Genomic DNA, 15,513 nt, shown 5'->3' with positions numbered 1-15,513 from the left:
GAGCGTAGCTCTCATCCTGTAACTACACTTAGGTAATTACACACACACACACACACACAAGAGGCTAGTGAAAAAGCTAGAGATGCAGGCTGGAGTGAAAGGAAGGTACTCCATTGGATAAAGGAGTACCTAAGCAACAGGAGACGAGTCAGTGTGAGGGGTGAGGTCTCAGATTGGCGAGACGTTACGAGTGGAGTCCCACAGGGGTCAGTCCTTGGACCTATACTGTTTCTGATATATGTAAATGATCTCCCAGAGGGTATAGAATCGTTTTTCTCAATGTTTGCCGATGATGCAAAAATTATGAGGAGGATTGAAACTGAGGACGATAGTAGGAGGCTACAAGATGACCTAGACAGAGTGAGTGAATGGTCCAACAAATGGCTGTTGAAGTTCAACCCGAGTAAATGCAAAGTAATGAAACTAGGCAGTGGAAACAGGAGGCCAGACACAGGATACAGAATAGGAGATGAAGTACTTAATGAAACGGACAGAGAGAAAGATCTAGGAGTTGATATCACACCAAACCTGTCTCCTGAAGCCCACATAAAAAGAATAACGACTGCGGCATATGCGAGGCTGGCTAACATCAGAACAGCGTTCAGGAACCTGTATAAGGAATCATTCAGAATCTTGTACACCACATATGTAAGACCAATCCTGAAGTATGCAGCCCCAGCATGGGGCCCGTACCTTGTCAAGCACAAGACGAAGCTGGAAAAAGTCCAAAGGTATGCCACTAGACTAGTCCCAGAACTAAGAGGCATGAGTTACGATGAAAGGCTGCGGGAAATGCACCTTACGACACTGGAAGACAGAAGAGTAAGAGGAGACATGATCACAACCTACAAAATCCTCAGAGGAATCGACCGGGTAAACAAGGATAAACTATTCAACACTGGTGGGACGCGAACAAGAGAACACAGGTGGAAACTGAGTACCCACATTAGCAACAGAGACTTTTTTTTTTTTTAGAAGGAACTTTTTCAGTGTCAGAGTAGTTAATGGATGGAATGCATTAGGCAGTGATGTGGTGGAGGCTGACTCCATACAAAGTTTCAAATGTAGATATGATAGAGCCCAGTAGGCTCAGGAATCTGTACACCAGTTGATTGACAGTTGAGAGGCGGGACCAAAGAGCCAAAGCTCAACCCCCGCAAGCACAAATAGGTGAGTACACACACACACACACGCTCTAGCGAGAAATCGGTTTAGAGGGAACTTCACACACAAGGGAAATCGGTTTAGAGGCCCCCGTGGAAATGAGCGTTCACAGTGTACTGATGTTTGAATATCTGGTCGAAAATATATATTGTCTCCCAACACCCATGTAACCCTTTTCACTACCGCCCACAAGATGGGTATGGGGTCCATAATAAATGAACTAAACTAACTAAAAACACCCATGTGAGGACCACTACCCCGATGGTTGCCTTGAGATGATTTAGGGGCTTTGCTACCCCCCGGTCGTTGCTCCAGGACTCATCGTTGCTGGACTGGTCAACCAGGCTGTTGGACGCGGTTGCTCGCAGCCTGACATGAGTCACAGCCTGGTTGATCAGGTATCCTTTAGAGATGTTTATCAAGTTCTCTCTTGAACACTGTGAGGGATCGGCCAGTTATACCCTTTATGCGTATTGAAAGCGTGCTGAACAGTCTCGGGCCTCTGATGTTGACAGAGTTTTTAATTTCTCAGAATACCTGTTGCACCTTTGCTTTTCAACGGAGGTATTCTGCACATCCTGCCATGCCTTCTAGTCTCATGTGGTGTTATTTCTGTGTGCAGGTTTGGGACCAGCCCCTCTACTATTTTCCATGTGTAAATTATAGTGATTCTCTCCCGCCTGCTGTGAGAATGGAATTTCCAGCTAGCTTCTAGATGTGTGCTAGAGCAGCACACAGGTGCACTGAGGAGCACGGGTCCTAGTTTTGCAAAATCTCTCAAGAAACATCTCCTGTTTAGTCTATGTGTAGCCTAGGCTCTCAACTTTCCAGTGATTTTACGATGGCCGTCGTAGCCCAGCTGTGAGTATAGGTACAGGCTTTATCATATTTTACATGAAATGTGTAAATAAGGTGCAGAGCTGTGGGAAGTCGTGTTACCCACTAACTCCTTGCTGTGTATCCAAATTAATAATAACTGTTCAACATCCTCAAGTGTTTGTGTTCAATGTTTCATGATTATTGATAAGCCTTTTGCAACTTTAGCACTCAATGTCCTTTTTCTTAGCCAGTATGGTGGATATAGTTGACTGAGATTTGTTGTACTGCCTAGCCAGTTCACCTACCTGCACACCATCTTCATATTTACGAATGATCTCTTGTTTCTGCTCTATGGTCATTCTTACATGGGATCTCATATGTTGAGTCTTACCACTGACTTTCCTGGGACTCATAGTGTGATATTAATAATTACTTTAATGTTCAAAATGCAAAAAATCACCACAAACGAGGAATTTCTTATAGGCGCCATATCACTAAGCAGGCAGCTGTAGTAAACTGAGGCAGGTCAGATCGCGTGACTGGGAACCACGCGCTCGGTTGACCCGAACGTGTACCAACAATTATCGTTAGTCGACAACACCATCGTATGTCGAGTCGCATTTTTCGATTAAATTTACATCGTAACTCGAAATTATCGTAAGTCGAGGTACCACTGTATTTCCCCCCTCCCCATCCGTTTTGCTTTTCTTGCTTTATTTTACCTTTACCTTGCTCTTTGCCTGTTTTGATTCGCCCTACCTTCCATTCCTGGCGACTATTTTCTCTGGTTACTGTAATCTATTCTCTGTATCTTGAGCCTCTGAGGGGACCATGTTTTGCCTTCTTGTCTCTGGTAGGTTTGTAAAGATTTGAAGGGCTTGGTGCGATTCAAATTTGGTGTAGCCATCCGTAATGTAGCAAGAGGGAGCCACCGTCAGAAAATCCTCCCAGAAAACATGGTCCAGCAAACCCCCTTAAATTCGAAACAAATTTTTTCTTCATTCACTTGCTTATTTTGTATTTTATCATCAAATTCATACAACACAAGGAACAACTATCTGAATTTCAAAAAAACAATATCATAATATTGTTAATCTGAAAATCTGTAAATCTAAGGGAGTATATGGAAATTTTGTACAAGTACTGTAAGTAAAGTGAAAACTAATATCTAACTCATTTGAAAAGCATCTTAAAATGTGAAAAAATATATTTTATGCAGATTGAAAATCATGTTAACCGAGAGCTGAAAGAATTGTGCACGTCAAAGGTTAAAAGAAAGTCTTAATCAAAATAGTTTAATCTATTTCATGACAAGACTGTACAAAGACATGATCCAAGTAAAAAGGTCTAGTCACATTCATTATGCTATAATCTGGAATGACTCATTCATTCAATAACTTATATACAGTAACCACTGCACATCACTCAGACAACACAATAATAATGGTATATAGTTCATATAAAGTAATTATACCATTAATCTTTGTATTATCAAAACAGAAATCAATATAATGGTTACCTGAACCCAGAAATAAATTTTTATAACTTACTCAAAATAGCTTTTCTTATTATTTGTAACATTTTCCAACTGCATGTTAATAACAGTCAAGATCTGTTATGTCATTTTCTACAAATGAAACTATTGCTCCCAAGACCACCATCAACCTACATCGTTCATTTCTAGACAACTTTAAATAAATAAAAAAGTTTACCCCCATAAAAATAAAATACTTCACATCATTTTTCAAAATGTAAAATTAAAATTTACTCTTATCAGTTGCACAAATATTACATAAAGATTACCTCATCAAATTTTTTTTTTCCATCAAGTGCTGTGCCCCAACATTGATAACCGGAAAACATTGCAATATTGCTGCATTAATGACCAACATATGAAAGCTGCAAATATGTATTAGTAAAATTTGCTATCATGCATTTTTTAATATGGTAATTCTTGAAATGCAAAAAATGACAAAAATGCTAATGCTTTTTAAATATTTTAACTTAAAAAGTAAATTATATAAAATCAAGACTAAGGATTTTATCCACAATTTCACACAAGACAAATTGTACTTCCAACATTTAACAAATCTTATAATTTTTTAATTACTGTACATGCACTTCTGGAAGTTTGGAGTTCCAGCTCTGGCAAAAATACTAAATACTTAATGTAACAACTTGAAAATCAAACATCAAAGAACTACAAAAAAAAGCAGAGAAAATACAGTTTAGCCAAAGAGAATCAAAGAATACCTGGTGCTGTCTTGCTAATAACATGAATATAATAGAAGATAAATGTAAATTAAATGATGATTTTTTGTATGTTCCAAATCAGATATACAAAAAATAATAATAACAATAATAAAAAAAATACGTCTTGCAAAAAATACTGAAAACTGTATGTTGAAATTACCATTTGCACTGCATCAAAACATATTTGTGATCCACTGCTAAGAGAGTAAATAATGCTCTAAACCAATAAACAAAGCTGTCACCTAAAGTATACTCCTCAGTGAACAGTACTTGCGTGATGAACTATTACACGTGTTCAGGTTCATGCTCAAGTAAGACGTTAAGATGCACAAACCTATTAAAAAAAAAAAAAAAAAAAAAAACAGAAGTTTTATATCAACAACATTATATTTAATATCTATAGGAAGAAATGCTCGAGAGAACACACCTCCAAGATCATTTCACTTTATGGTTAATTTTGTTCACAAAACAATTGGATTCATTTTACAGTAACGTATATATAAAAAAAAATGTGTAAGTTACCAAGTTTAATATTTATAAAAAATTAAAATATGAAGAACTACAAAGGTTTGTTTAAATTGCTCTTATTTAATAATAATAATTAGAAAAAAATATATTTACTTAGAACAATTTTAGTCACAGAACAATATTATACTGTACATGTTTTTAGTGTCCCACACTTTAAAGTTTCAGTTTATCTATTATTCCTTCATGCAATTAACAATGTATATTAATAATAACAATAATACTACACAAGGGGGAGTCGGTCGGCCGAGCGGACAGCACACTGGACTTGTGATCCTGTGGTCTCGGGTTCGATCCCGGGCGCTGGCGAGAAACAATGGGCAAAGTTTCTTTCACCCTATGCTCCTGTTACCTAGCAGTAAAATAGGTACCTGGGTGTTAGTCAGCTGTCACGGGCTGTTTCCTGGGGGGTGGAGGCCTGGTCGAAGACCAGGCCGCGGGGACACTAAAGCCCCGAAATCATCTCGAGATAACCTCAAGAAGGCAAGAAAACAAAAACAAAAGAAAAACCACTATCATGATAGTGAAATCACTATCAAGATATATCAAATGGAAAATCAGTGGAGCAGAGATGGAATAAGCATCTTGGTGAATGTTAGGTGCATGTCATACCCATGCTCCAGTGATTGTCTCATTGATATATCACACTATTGTTATTTCCTTGTGTATTTGAAGGATGCAAAATGCTGAACTCCAAACCTACTCCAGAGTGCATGCAGGTTTTTCATAAAAATTGGTTGTGGCAATAGGTGGGCCTCCAGAATCTTTAGAGGACACAGTAGTGTCCTGAGTTATGTAGCTTTTTAGCACGTTGTTGCTCAGCAGTATGGTATGCATCTCGCATTCACAAAGATAATGGTTTAATCCCAACTCTGCTCCGGTGATTTTTCTCAATAATAATAATAATAATAAATTATATATATATATATAAAAATATTACATTCTAACTCATTATGGAGACAGGTGGTGGCACAAGAACAGTTTTAGTAGCTAAAATACCATGACCTATGGGATACAACATGTATTTTAAATTCTGATCATTAAACAAGAAATTCAAGCAATAACCTGTAGATGTTAAAGATACTTAAATTTAACCTTACAGATCTTTTTTAATTAAAGGTTTTCATCTTATTAGTGGCGACAAAATGATGTTTGATAAAACAGTAAAACTAAACTTTTTTTATTACTGCTAGTTTTAAAGAGCTGTCAGTTCTCATTGACAAACACTGATATTGAAAAAAAAAAAAAAAAAAATATTTTAAACTAACTTTCCCACTAATGATCCTTGTGTATGCAGAAGTCAAACATGAATAAATTCATCCAGACTCAAGATTGAAGTTTTAAATAATTAGCACGAAAACCCTGGGCCTAGATAAATTTTTGGCATGAAATGGAACAATGTAAGTTATACCAATGACTTGTCAATTGTCTTGCTTGTATAGGTAACCTAATTTTCTCCTTCCAACAGGAAGGAGATAATTACTGTACTATGTATATCAAAATACTTTGAAGGTTGTATGCAGCAATCCAGCAATATTTTACCATAATATAGTTCTGATCTTTCTTATAGGGCAACAAAATACACCAATTTCTTCACTGCAAATTTACAGGCACATCTGGAAAACACATTGTTGAATGGTAGCTCACCTGGTGTAACACATACCATACCAACATGGCTTTACTTTTAAGTAAGATTTTGCAAAGACACACAGTTTCTCATTCTTCTTTTCTTTGCTTTATTTATTATCTAATTGGTGGGAGACAGTAAGTAGTTACAATTTCTTGGGTTGAGTAGCATAGCTGGGTCAGTGGGCAGCAGATTTTGAATTCTCCTGAGCCTGATAACGAGGTTTTCCCAACGAGAATGGTAAATATTTATACTTGATCATATGCTGAAATGGAATAAATATATTAATCAGTAGAGCATTGGGCATAATGAAATGCCCTTCTCTGAGGGCCTAATCAGTGGCTACCAGAGCTTATGCACTGGTACCCAAGGACCAATACCATTTTACCAAACAAAACTGATTTTCTCATGACCTACTTTGGGCAGGAACCAAAATACCAACCCCTCACCGAGATTAGGAAGCTCAGGGTATCACACACCATACATTTAAAAAACCATACCAAAAATGCTGAACGAGATCACAAAAACTCAAAACACACCGATACATGCTGGTATGAACAAATCCCAAACAAAAACACTACCCTGCTGCTCTTCCCCTCCTGTCACCAGATGGCAGCACTAATCAATCAGGGTCTCTGGCACCATACAGTTCTTCACTCTGGAGCCTGAGCAAACATCTAGAACCCAAGGTTTACACCTTAAAACAGGGTCGGAAAGGAGGAGGCAACAAGGGACCTACTCGAAATGAGCCTTTCATTATACCTGACAGTATATCTAAGATACCTACTTCAGTGACTCCCTTGAGTTTCATAACCATGCCACCTCAAATGAGGAACTCTCCATCAAATTCTAATACTGTACAGAAAAACCTGAAAAAGTAACATGTGTATAACAGAAAGAAAAACATTAGGGGGCTTAGTCATAGGAAACAGAACCTGAAGATGACGACTTTGTACAGATATCCCATCAAGACCAGACCAAGTGAAGGTAATCTACTGATTACTATGCATTGTGAAAATATACCGCATACAAGAAGCTGCAGACTCCCAACAGATTAACAGGCAGCCTTCCAAATTTCTTATAAAACCCCAGAAAAAAGAGAGTTCCTGTCTACAACCACTCTTCTTTGAAAGGACAAAAGTGGAAAAGTCTTACCAAGAGAACAGCCATAAATCCCCCAGATCTGAATAAACAGGCGGGCCGCCATTAGCTCCTCAACTCGAAGTTGACACAGCTGGCTACAACCTGCAACCCAAAGCAACACATAAATGGCCAGAACCAGAAATGTCCACCAAATAATGGGCAGCCAGGACTCTGTTCGACCTCAAAAATCCCCACACCCAAATATCAGCCTAAAACATGTTGCTGAAAACAGCAGTCAAAGCAGGAAACTTTGGAACATCATGGGCATGAGGATAACCTGCAGACTGGCTACTTAACCCCTTAACTGCTCGGCTTCCAAATATGACACCCCCCAGTGCGCAGGAAATAAATTCTCTGGAAAAAATTATTTTGTTTTTTTAAAGTGTCAAAAACCCTCCCCTTAGTATGGGTATGTCAAAAAAAAATTGATATCGTACGTACTTTGGCTGCTATGGGGTCCGTAAGTTGGCGTGTGACGCCATCATTCCCTGTTTGCCCGTGATGTACGCTCCCGGGGAGGGGCGCGCGAGTTGCCGCGAATATATTTTTGTTCATTTTTGGCGCACAGTTCCAAATACATTTTATTTGTTTTTACTTGCTAATCCTATGTATAATGAACACGTACACTATATTACGGCAGTAAAACATCCGTACTGTCCGAAGACAGTGTTACGTGCATGACACTTGTGTACACATATGTTGCACATATTTACCATGTACCATGCTAATTTATGTATATATACTATCTATTTACACACTATACACAGTCACACAGTATATACATTCACCATCAACACACACAGAACTCCTCGAGTGTGAGTAGCCATACCCAGCCAGCCAGTCCTCTCTTACTCCTCCAACATCGTACTCGCCATCATCCCTCCTCCCACCATACTCTTACTTTTTTTTTATTACACTACTAGCAGTACCCAGCCACAACAACCTTCCCTGTCCCCCAGTCCTCCCCACCATTCCCCCCTCACCAGTCTCCTCGGCCTCCCAACCATTCCCCACTTCACCGTCCCCTCGTCCTCCCCACCATTCCCCACTCCAACATCCCCTCTTCCTTCCCAGCATACCCCACTCCCCTGTCCCTTTGTCTTCCCCACCATTCTCTATTCCCCCATTCCCTCGTCCCCACCATCCCAAACTCCCCCGTCCCCTGGTCCTTCCCTACCATTACCTCCTCCCTTGTCCCCCCCCACTATCTCTCACTTCCGTCCCCTCTTCATCCCCACCATTCCCCACTCCCTCGTCCGATGCCTTCCCAAATAGTCTGATGTTCACATCAGAAAAATGGGAACATCAAGTGATCTGATGTTCCCATCACTGAAATATAAGAAAAAGTTAAAAAATGAAATGAAATATGAAAAAATATAAAAATATACTACAGGTATTCTCACGAAGTGAATGGTATGATAAAGAACACAGCTCAATTCCAACACAATTCACACAAAATAATTAAATCAAAATGAAAATAAATCAAATCTAGGAAAATTCAATTTATCAATGCAATCAGAAACATTGGAATGGAATTGTAACATATCTATTATTGAATGTGTGTTACTCTTACATGCAACAGATGGCGCTGTTTTTCAAGAAAAGCATAGTTTTACCTGTCACAGGTGTGTGGCATCTATACTTATACTTACGAAATGAATGGTATGGTAAACAACACAGCTCAATTTCAACACAATGTCACACAAAGTAATTCACTAAAAAAACAGCGCTGAATGTAATGAAACGCCATTTTCTGGGCGAGCCTTGGAGGCTCCCTGGAGCTAACCATGGCTATGGATACCCTAACTATTTTGCATCAGTCGATGTGGGTGGAGTTCTAGGCCTACTGGGAACCATGAGCCAGAAACTGGGCCCCTCACAGAGGCACGGGAAGCAATGGCCCATAGAAATGCACATGTGATTTGGAGCATTCTATATCTGCCATCGACCGGAACAGGCACCCAGAAAGGTAAGCGCCACAAAACAAACCCCTATTCTGGTTAACAACGAAAATCGACAAACGAGTGGACAGAACTCCCCAAGAATAATGGACAAACAAGTATGACGTCACACGAGCTGCGCCACATGTCTGCGCAGCTCCCCCCTGCCCGGGAGGGGAAGGGAAATCTTCCTGCACCCTTGGGTGCAGGCAACTCGCATGTTGCAGGGTAGGTTGTTGCAACGTGCTCGGGTTGTCAACCCCCGGATGCCCCGAGGCTGCCCCGCTTTGTGTAGGGACCCAGACTCGGGGGATTTGGTCGCTTCGGCCTTGGTTCCGTCCACGCCCCCTTGTTTTTCCCCTTCGGTGGTTCATTTTGTTCCCCTTCCTGCTTCCAGCCCCTAAGCATCTGAAGGCTTCGGGGTCGGGCGGGGTTAGAGGTTTCTGAGACTTGGGCAGTTTCGGGGGTTGCCCCGTCCGGGTAGCCGCGGAGGCATTCGAGATATTATATGCATATACTCTTGTAGGGAATTTCATTGAGAATACATTGATACCAAAATGAAAGTCCTAGGACCAGAATTGAGGTAACAAAGTTGAAAACAGAATACCCATTTTATTGCTCTTTATTAGCGCTCACGGGGGTAACGCTCCGTCACTTTCCCTGTTTGCTGTGGGTGGTACGCTGGGCTTTTGGACTTAATATTTGCATATACGCCTGTAGGAAATTTTATTGCGAACACAATGATACCAAAATGAAAGATCTGGGACGATAATTTAGATGTCCAAAGTGAAGAGAGTGAAGTGAAGATAGAGTTCTTGCCCGCTCCCGGGTAAGACACTCACTTTCTCGCCGGGCTTTTGGGATTTATATTCATTTAGACCTGTAGAGAATTCTATTGCGAACACACCGATACCAAATTGAAAAACCTAGGACGAGAATTGAGATGACAAAGTTTAAAAGAATATACACTTTTCATAATGAGAGGCGCCTTGGGGGTGGCACAGCACTCTTGTAACCGGGGCCTGTTTTCATCATGTAAGCAGGGTAGAGATAGCTGCTGTTTTTGACATTATATGCATGTAGTCCTGTTGGGAATTTTATTGCGAACACATTGATACCAAAATGAAAGACCTAGGACGAAAAGTGAGCTGACAAAGTTGAAAAGATTATACACTATTCAGAATTTACCGCACTCTTCCTTTTGCTAAGATTTCTCTGGTGATGGTTTGTTTGTGGGAAGAGATTATATGTTCCTTAATGGAGCCCTGTTGCTTATGCATTGTTAAACGCCTGGAAAGAGATGTTGTTGTCTTGCCTATATACCGAGTTTTTTGAGGCTTACAGTCCCCAAGAGGGCATTTGAAGGCATAGACAACGTTGATCTCTTTTAAAGCATTCTGCTTTGTGTCTGGAGAGTTTCTCATGAGTTGGCTGGCCGTTTTTTTGGTTTTATAGTAAATTGTCAGTTGTATCTTCTGATTTTTGTCTGTAGGGATAACGTTTCTACTAACAATATCTTTCAGGACCCTTTCCTCCGTTTTATGGGCTGTGGAAAAGAAGTTCCTGTAAAATAGTATAATAGGGGGTATAGGTGTTGTGTTAGTTGTCTCTTCAGAGGTTGCATGGCGTTTCACTTTCCTTCTTATGATGTCTTCCACGAACCCATTGGAGAAGCCGTTGTTGGCTAGGACCTGCCTTACCCTACAGAGTTCTTCGTCGACTTGCTTCCATTCTGAGCTGTGGCTGAGAGCACGGTCGACATAAGCATTAACAAGCAAACACAGAAATCATCGATAGATACAGCGATAGCAGGCGGCTTGACGTCTGCGAGGCACTACACATCAAGAAGTCAACACCAGCAATCAACAGCCAATTAATGCACAACTATATTCTACCCACTTCAAGACTCCGCTCCAATATAGAAGCATCAAGAAATATGGGCCAATAAAAATAGGCCTTCTGCAGTTACCTACCTTTAATACCCATTGTTTCGTGTTCTGTCTTGTGTAAAAAGTTTATTTTCACCTCATCCAAAACTATTGTAACATGTCACCTCACCCAAATGTAGGTATAAAAAACTCGAAGATGTTTAAGCTCTATTCATTTAAAGTTGTGTGTATGTGTGTAAACTAAAGTCTTTGAAAATGTAATAAGTTTTACGAAACGCGCTCAAGTGTCGCGTCAGACTAGAAATAAAAATGAATTTTGGAGAATTGATTTTTGAATTACCATCAACAGTGAAAAGAAACGTAAGAAAGATTGAGAAAATTCGTGTTAGAATTATTAATCTTACTTTTTCGGTCAAATTTAATAATATATGTCTACAGGAAAGACTGCTACCAAAATATACTAATGTATGTATGTATATATATATATATATATATATATATATATATATATATATATATATATATATATATATATATATATATATATATATATATATGTATGTATGTGTGTGTGTGTGTGTGTGTGTGTGTGTGTGTGTGTGTGTGTGTGTGTGTGTGTGTGTGTGTGTATATATATATATGTCGTACCTAGTAGCCAGAACGCACTTCTCGGCCTACTATGCTAGGCCCAATTTGCCTAATAAGCCAAGTTTTCTTGAATTAATATATTTTCTAAAAAAATTTTCTTATGAAATGATAAAGCTACCCATTTCATTATGTATGAGGTCAATTTTTTTTTATTGGAGATAAAATTAACGTAGATATATGACCGAACCTAACCAACCCTACCTAACCTAACCTAACCTATCTTTATAGGTTAGGTTAGGTAGTCGAAAAACAATTCATGAAAATTTGGCTTATTAGGCAAATTGGGCCTTGCATAGTAGGCTGAGAAGTGCGTTCTGGCTACTAGGTACGACACATTATATATATATATATATATATATATATATATATATATATATATATATATATATATATATATATATATATATATATATATATATATATATATATATATATATATATACACATACACACACATACACACACAAACACACACACGTCGTACCTAGTAACCAGAATGCACTTCTTAGCCTACTATGCAAGGCCCAATTTGCCTAATAAGCTAAGTTTTCATGAATTACTTGTTTTTCTACTACCTAACCTACCTAACTTTTTCGGCTACCTAACCTATAAAGATAGGTTAGGTTAGGTTAGGTAGGGTTGGTTAGATTCGGTCATATATCTATGTTAATTTTAACTCCAATAAAAAAAACTGACCTTATACATAATGAAATGGGTAGCTTTATCATTTCATAAGAAAAAAATTAGAGAAAATATATTAATTCAGGAAAACTTGGCTTATTAGGCAAATCGGGCTTTGCATAGCAGGCCGAGTACAACGTTCTGGCTACTAGATACAACATACATATTATATATATATATATATATATATATATATATATATATATATATATATATATATATATATATATATATATATATATATATATATATATATATATATATATATATATATATATATGTCGTACCTAGTAGCCAGAACGCACTTCTCTGCCTACTATGCAAGGCCCAATTTGCCTAATAAGCCAAGATTTCATGAATTAATTATTTTTCGACTACCTAACCTACCTAACCTAACCTAACTTTTTCGGCTACCTAACCTAACCTAACCTATAAAGATAGGTTAGGTTAGGTTAGGTAGGGCTGGTTAGGTTCGGTCATATATCTACGTTAATTTTAACTCCAATAAAAAAAATTGACCTCATACATAATGAAATGGGTAGCTTTATCATTTCATAAGAAAAAAATTAGAGAAAATATATTAATTCAGGATATTAACTTGGCTTATTAGGCAAATCGGGCCTTGCATAGTAAGCTGAGAAGTACGTTCTGGCTATTAGGTACGACATATATATATATATATATATATATATATATATATATATATATATATATATATATATATATATATATATATATATATATATATATATATATATATATTATATATATATATATATATATATATATATATATTGTGACGATAATCTCCTACAAGAGATTGAGCCTGCTCTTCCCTCCAAAATTACGTCTTCACAACTATATAAAAGACTATGGAAGAAATGTCCAACAACGCCAACAACACCAGCACCAGCAAGGTTTGCCAGGGTGAGCAGAAACGTATGCAGCCCGCCACCTGTTCGGACCCAAATCACCAAACTACCCGTTGATCGCTACGGCTCCGCTGATTGGTCGCCGGTCTGGCTGCACCTGCACTCGCCCCCAATACTACCTGATGTCTGGGGTCGCCCCAACATCAGTCCTCAGAATGTTCCGTGCTTTCGTAGCCAGCACACCTCCCAGCTAGACTCTAGAGTGTACTGAGAGAGGTGGTGGCTTTAAGCCAATATTCCAGCACCTCCCACTTACTGTTGTATTGCACTTCTTGTTATTTTGCCTTAACGTAACTTTTCATTTTGTCATTTAAGAATTCTTATTATTTTGATTCATTGATTTTATTATAAGAATTTGTTTGTGCATTATTTTCATGTTTTGATTTATTTAACGTAATTAAAATTTCATTGTTAAAGTTTACTTGTGTTTTGTGTGTCTTCTCCTTACCTTACCACAGACGAAGTTCCAGTTTTTCTATTTTTTTTTATAACTATGTGACGAGGCCATACCCCTAGCCTTGAACAGCCGAACACCAACGCGTTACCGTCACAAGTTATATGGGGGCCTGTCCTAGGAGCCTCACTCAGGTACTGGTGCCAAGTGGTAATTTATGGTAAGCGTATTTAACTCTGTTAACGTAGCTTTACTATTTTTCATTCAATTTCATTTTTTATAAGGTGCGGTGTATTGTGCATTACGAGAGTAACATATAGTGAAGGTGAGACAACTTTGGATTACGTGGTGACTGTAGGCCTCAGTCATACTCTTAATTGGTCATCTCTCCCTCCTTGTTATTACTCGTATTTACCATCTATGTCCCTTGAATATTTCTCATTCTGACAGATCATCATATTGGTACCCTGGTACTGTGGTCTGCCCCGGGTCAAGAGTACCCAATCTTCTGCAATCTGACTGTAGGAGGACAAAGAGGGCCATAGTTCCTCTAGCTCGAACTTTAGTTGCTGAATTGGGACCTCAGCAGCAGTTCTCGTCACAAGTTGACACCTCGCACCCCTACACGTCAGTCAGAGATGATGATACATACAACGGTAGGGAATTAGCTTATTTTTTCAGAGCACAAAAGTTCGCTAATTCTGTAAGTATCATATTAAATTCAGTGGGAAAAACTTGCTTTGTCCTATAGAGACTTGGCAAGGTATGCCTACATTCTTGGACTACCAATTTTACTTTTGAAGCATTTAACTGTTTCATTTGTTTTCGAAACTTTGTTTCATTTGTTAGTAGGATTTTCTTGCCCTTATTCTCTTACATGAGTACCGGGTACAAGATTTCCTGCGCCCTTGATTTAATTTAATCATTTAATATCTTTCACTTAACGTTAATTGTTAAAGATCACACAGGATAGGTGCCAGTTGCCACGTTGTCCTGTTTCTGACATTTCATTATTGAACATTCGTGTACCTTTATTTGCTAATTTCACCATGTTTCGTCTCCAAACTTTCCGTGCAAATCCAGCAGGTGAAATAGGGACTTTAAGTCGTGCCAAGAGGACTGAACTACAAACTCTTGCACATGAGTATCAACTAGAAGTTCCCTACCAAGCCAACAAAAATGACCTACACAACCTGTTGCTGGATTACTATTTAGAGCAAGGTAAGATAGACTCTGAAACTCATGAAACTTACTATATTGCAGAGAAAACTGACTTGGCTACGATGAAACTTAAACTAGAGCTGGCCAAGATTGAACGTGAGCAGCAAAGAGAAGCAGCTGCCATACGAAGGGAAGAGCACGAACGCGAAGCTGCTTTGAGGAGAGACGAACAAGAACGTGAAGCTGCCTTGAGGAGAGACGAACAAGAACGCGAAGCTGCCTTGAGGAGAGAAGAACACGAACGCGAGGTCGCATTACTCCGTGAACGTGAAAGAGT

At 38.7% G+C, this 15,513-nt stretch overlaps 1 protein-coding gene across 4 annotated transcripts in view; it reads right to left on the bottom strand.

Moving 5' to 3' along the window:
* Nucleotides 1-3,268: 3,268 nt before the first annotated feature.
* LOC123756664 (protein RER1) overlaps nt 3,269-15,513 on the bottom strand; it is a 45,355-nt gene continuing 33,110 nt past the window's right edge. For 3 of the 4 annotated variants that reach the window (XM_069331721.1, XM_045739890.2, XM_069331720.1), the window contains exon 6: nt 3,269-6,653. In XM_069331721.1, the coding sequence (XP_069187822.1) occupies nt 6,567-6,653 (87 nt within the window). In that variant the 3' untranslated portion in view covers nt 3,269-6,566. Of the gene's footprint in view, nt 6,654-7,543; nt 7,634-15,513 lie in introns of all 4 variants that reach the window. The other variant, XR_006772662.2, reaches the window with a different exon arrangement.

The sequence above is a fragment of the Procambarus clarkii genome, chromosome 26, assembly GCF_040958095.1.
Source record: "Procambarus clarkii isolate CNS0578487 chromosome 26, FALCON_Pclarkii_2.0, whole genome shotgun sequence".
NCBI classification, from domain to species: Eukaryota; Metazoa; Arthropoda; class Malacostraca; order Decapoda; family Cambaridae; genus Procambarus; species Procambarus clarkii.
Note: the sequence above shows the minus strand (reverse complement) of the source record. Positions and strands in the feature narration are given on the sequence as shown.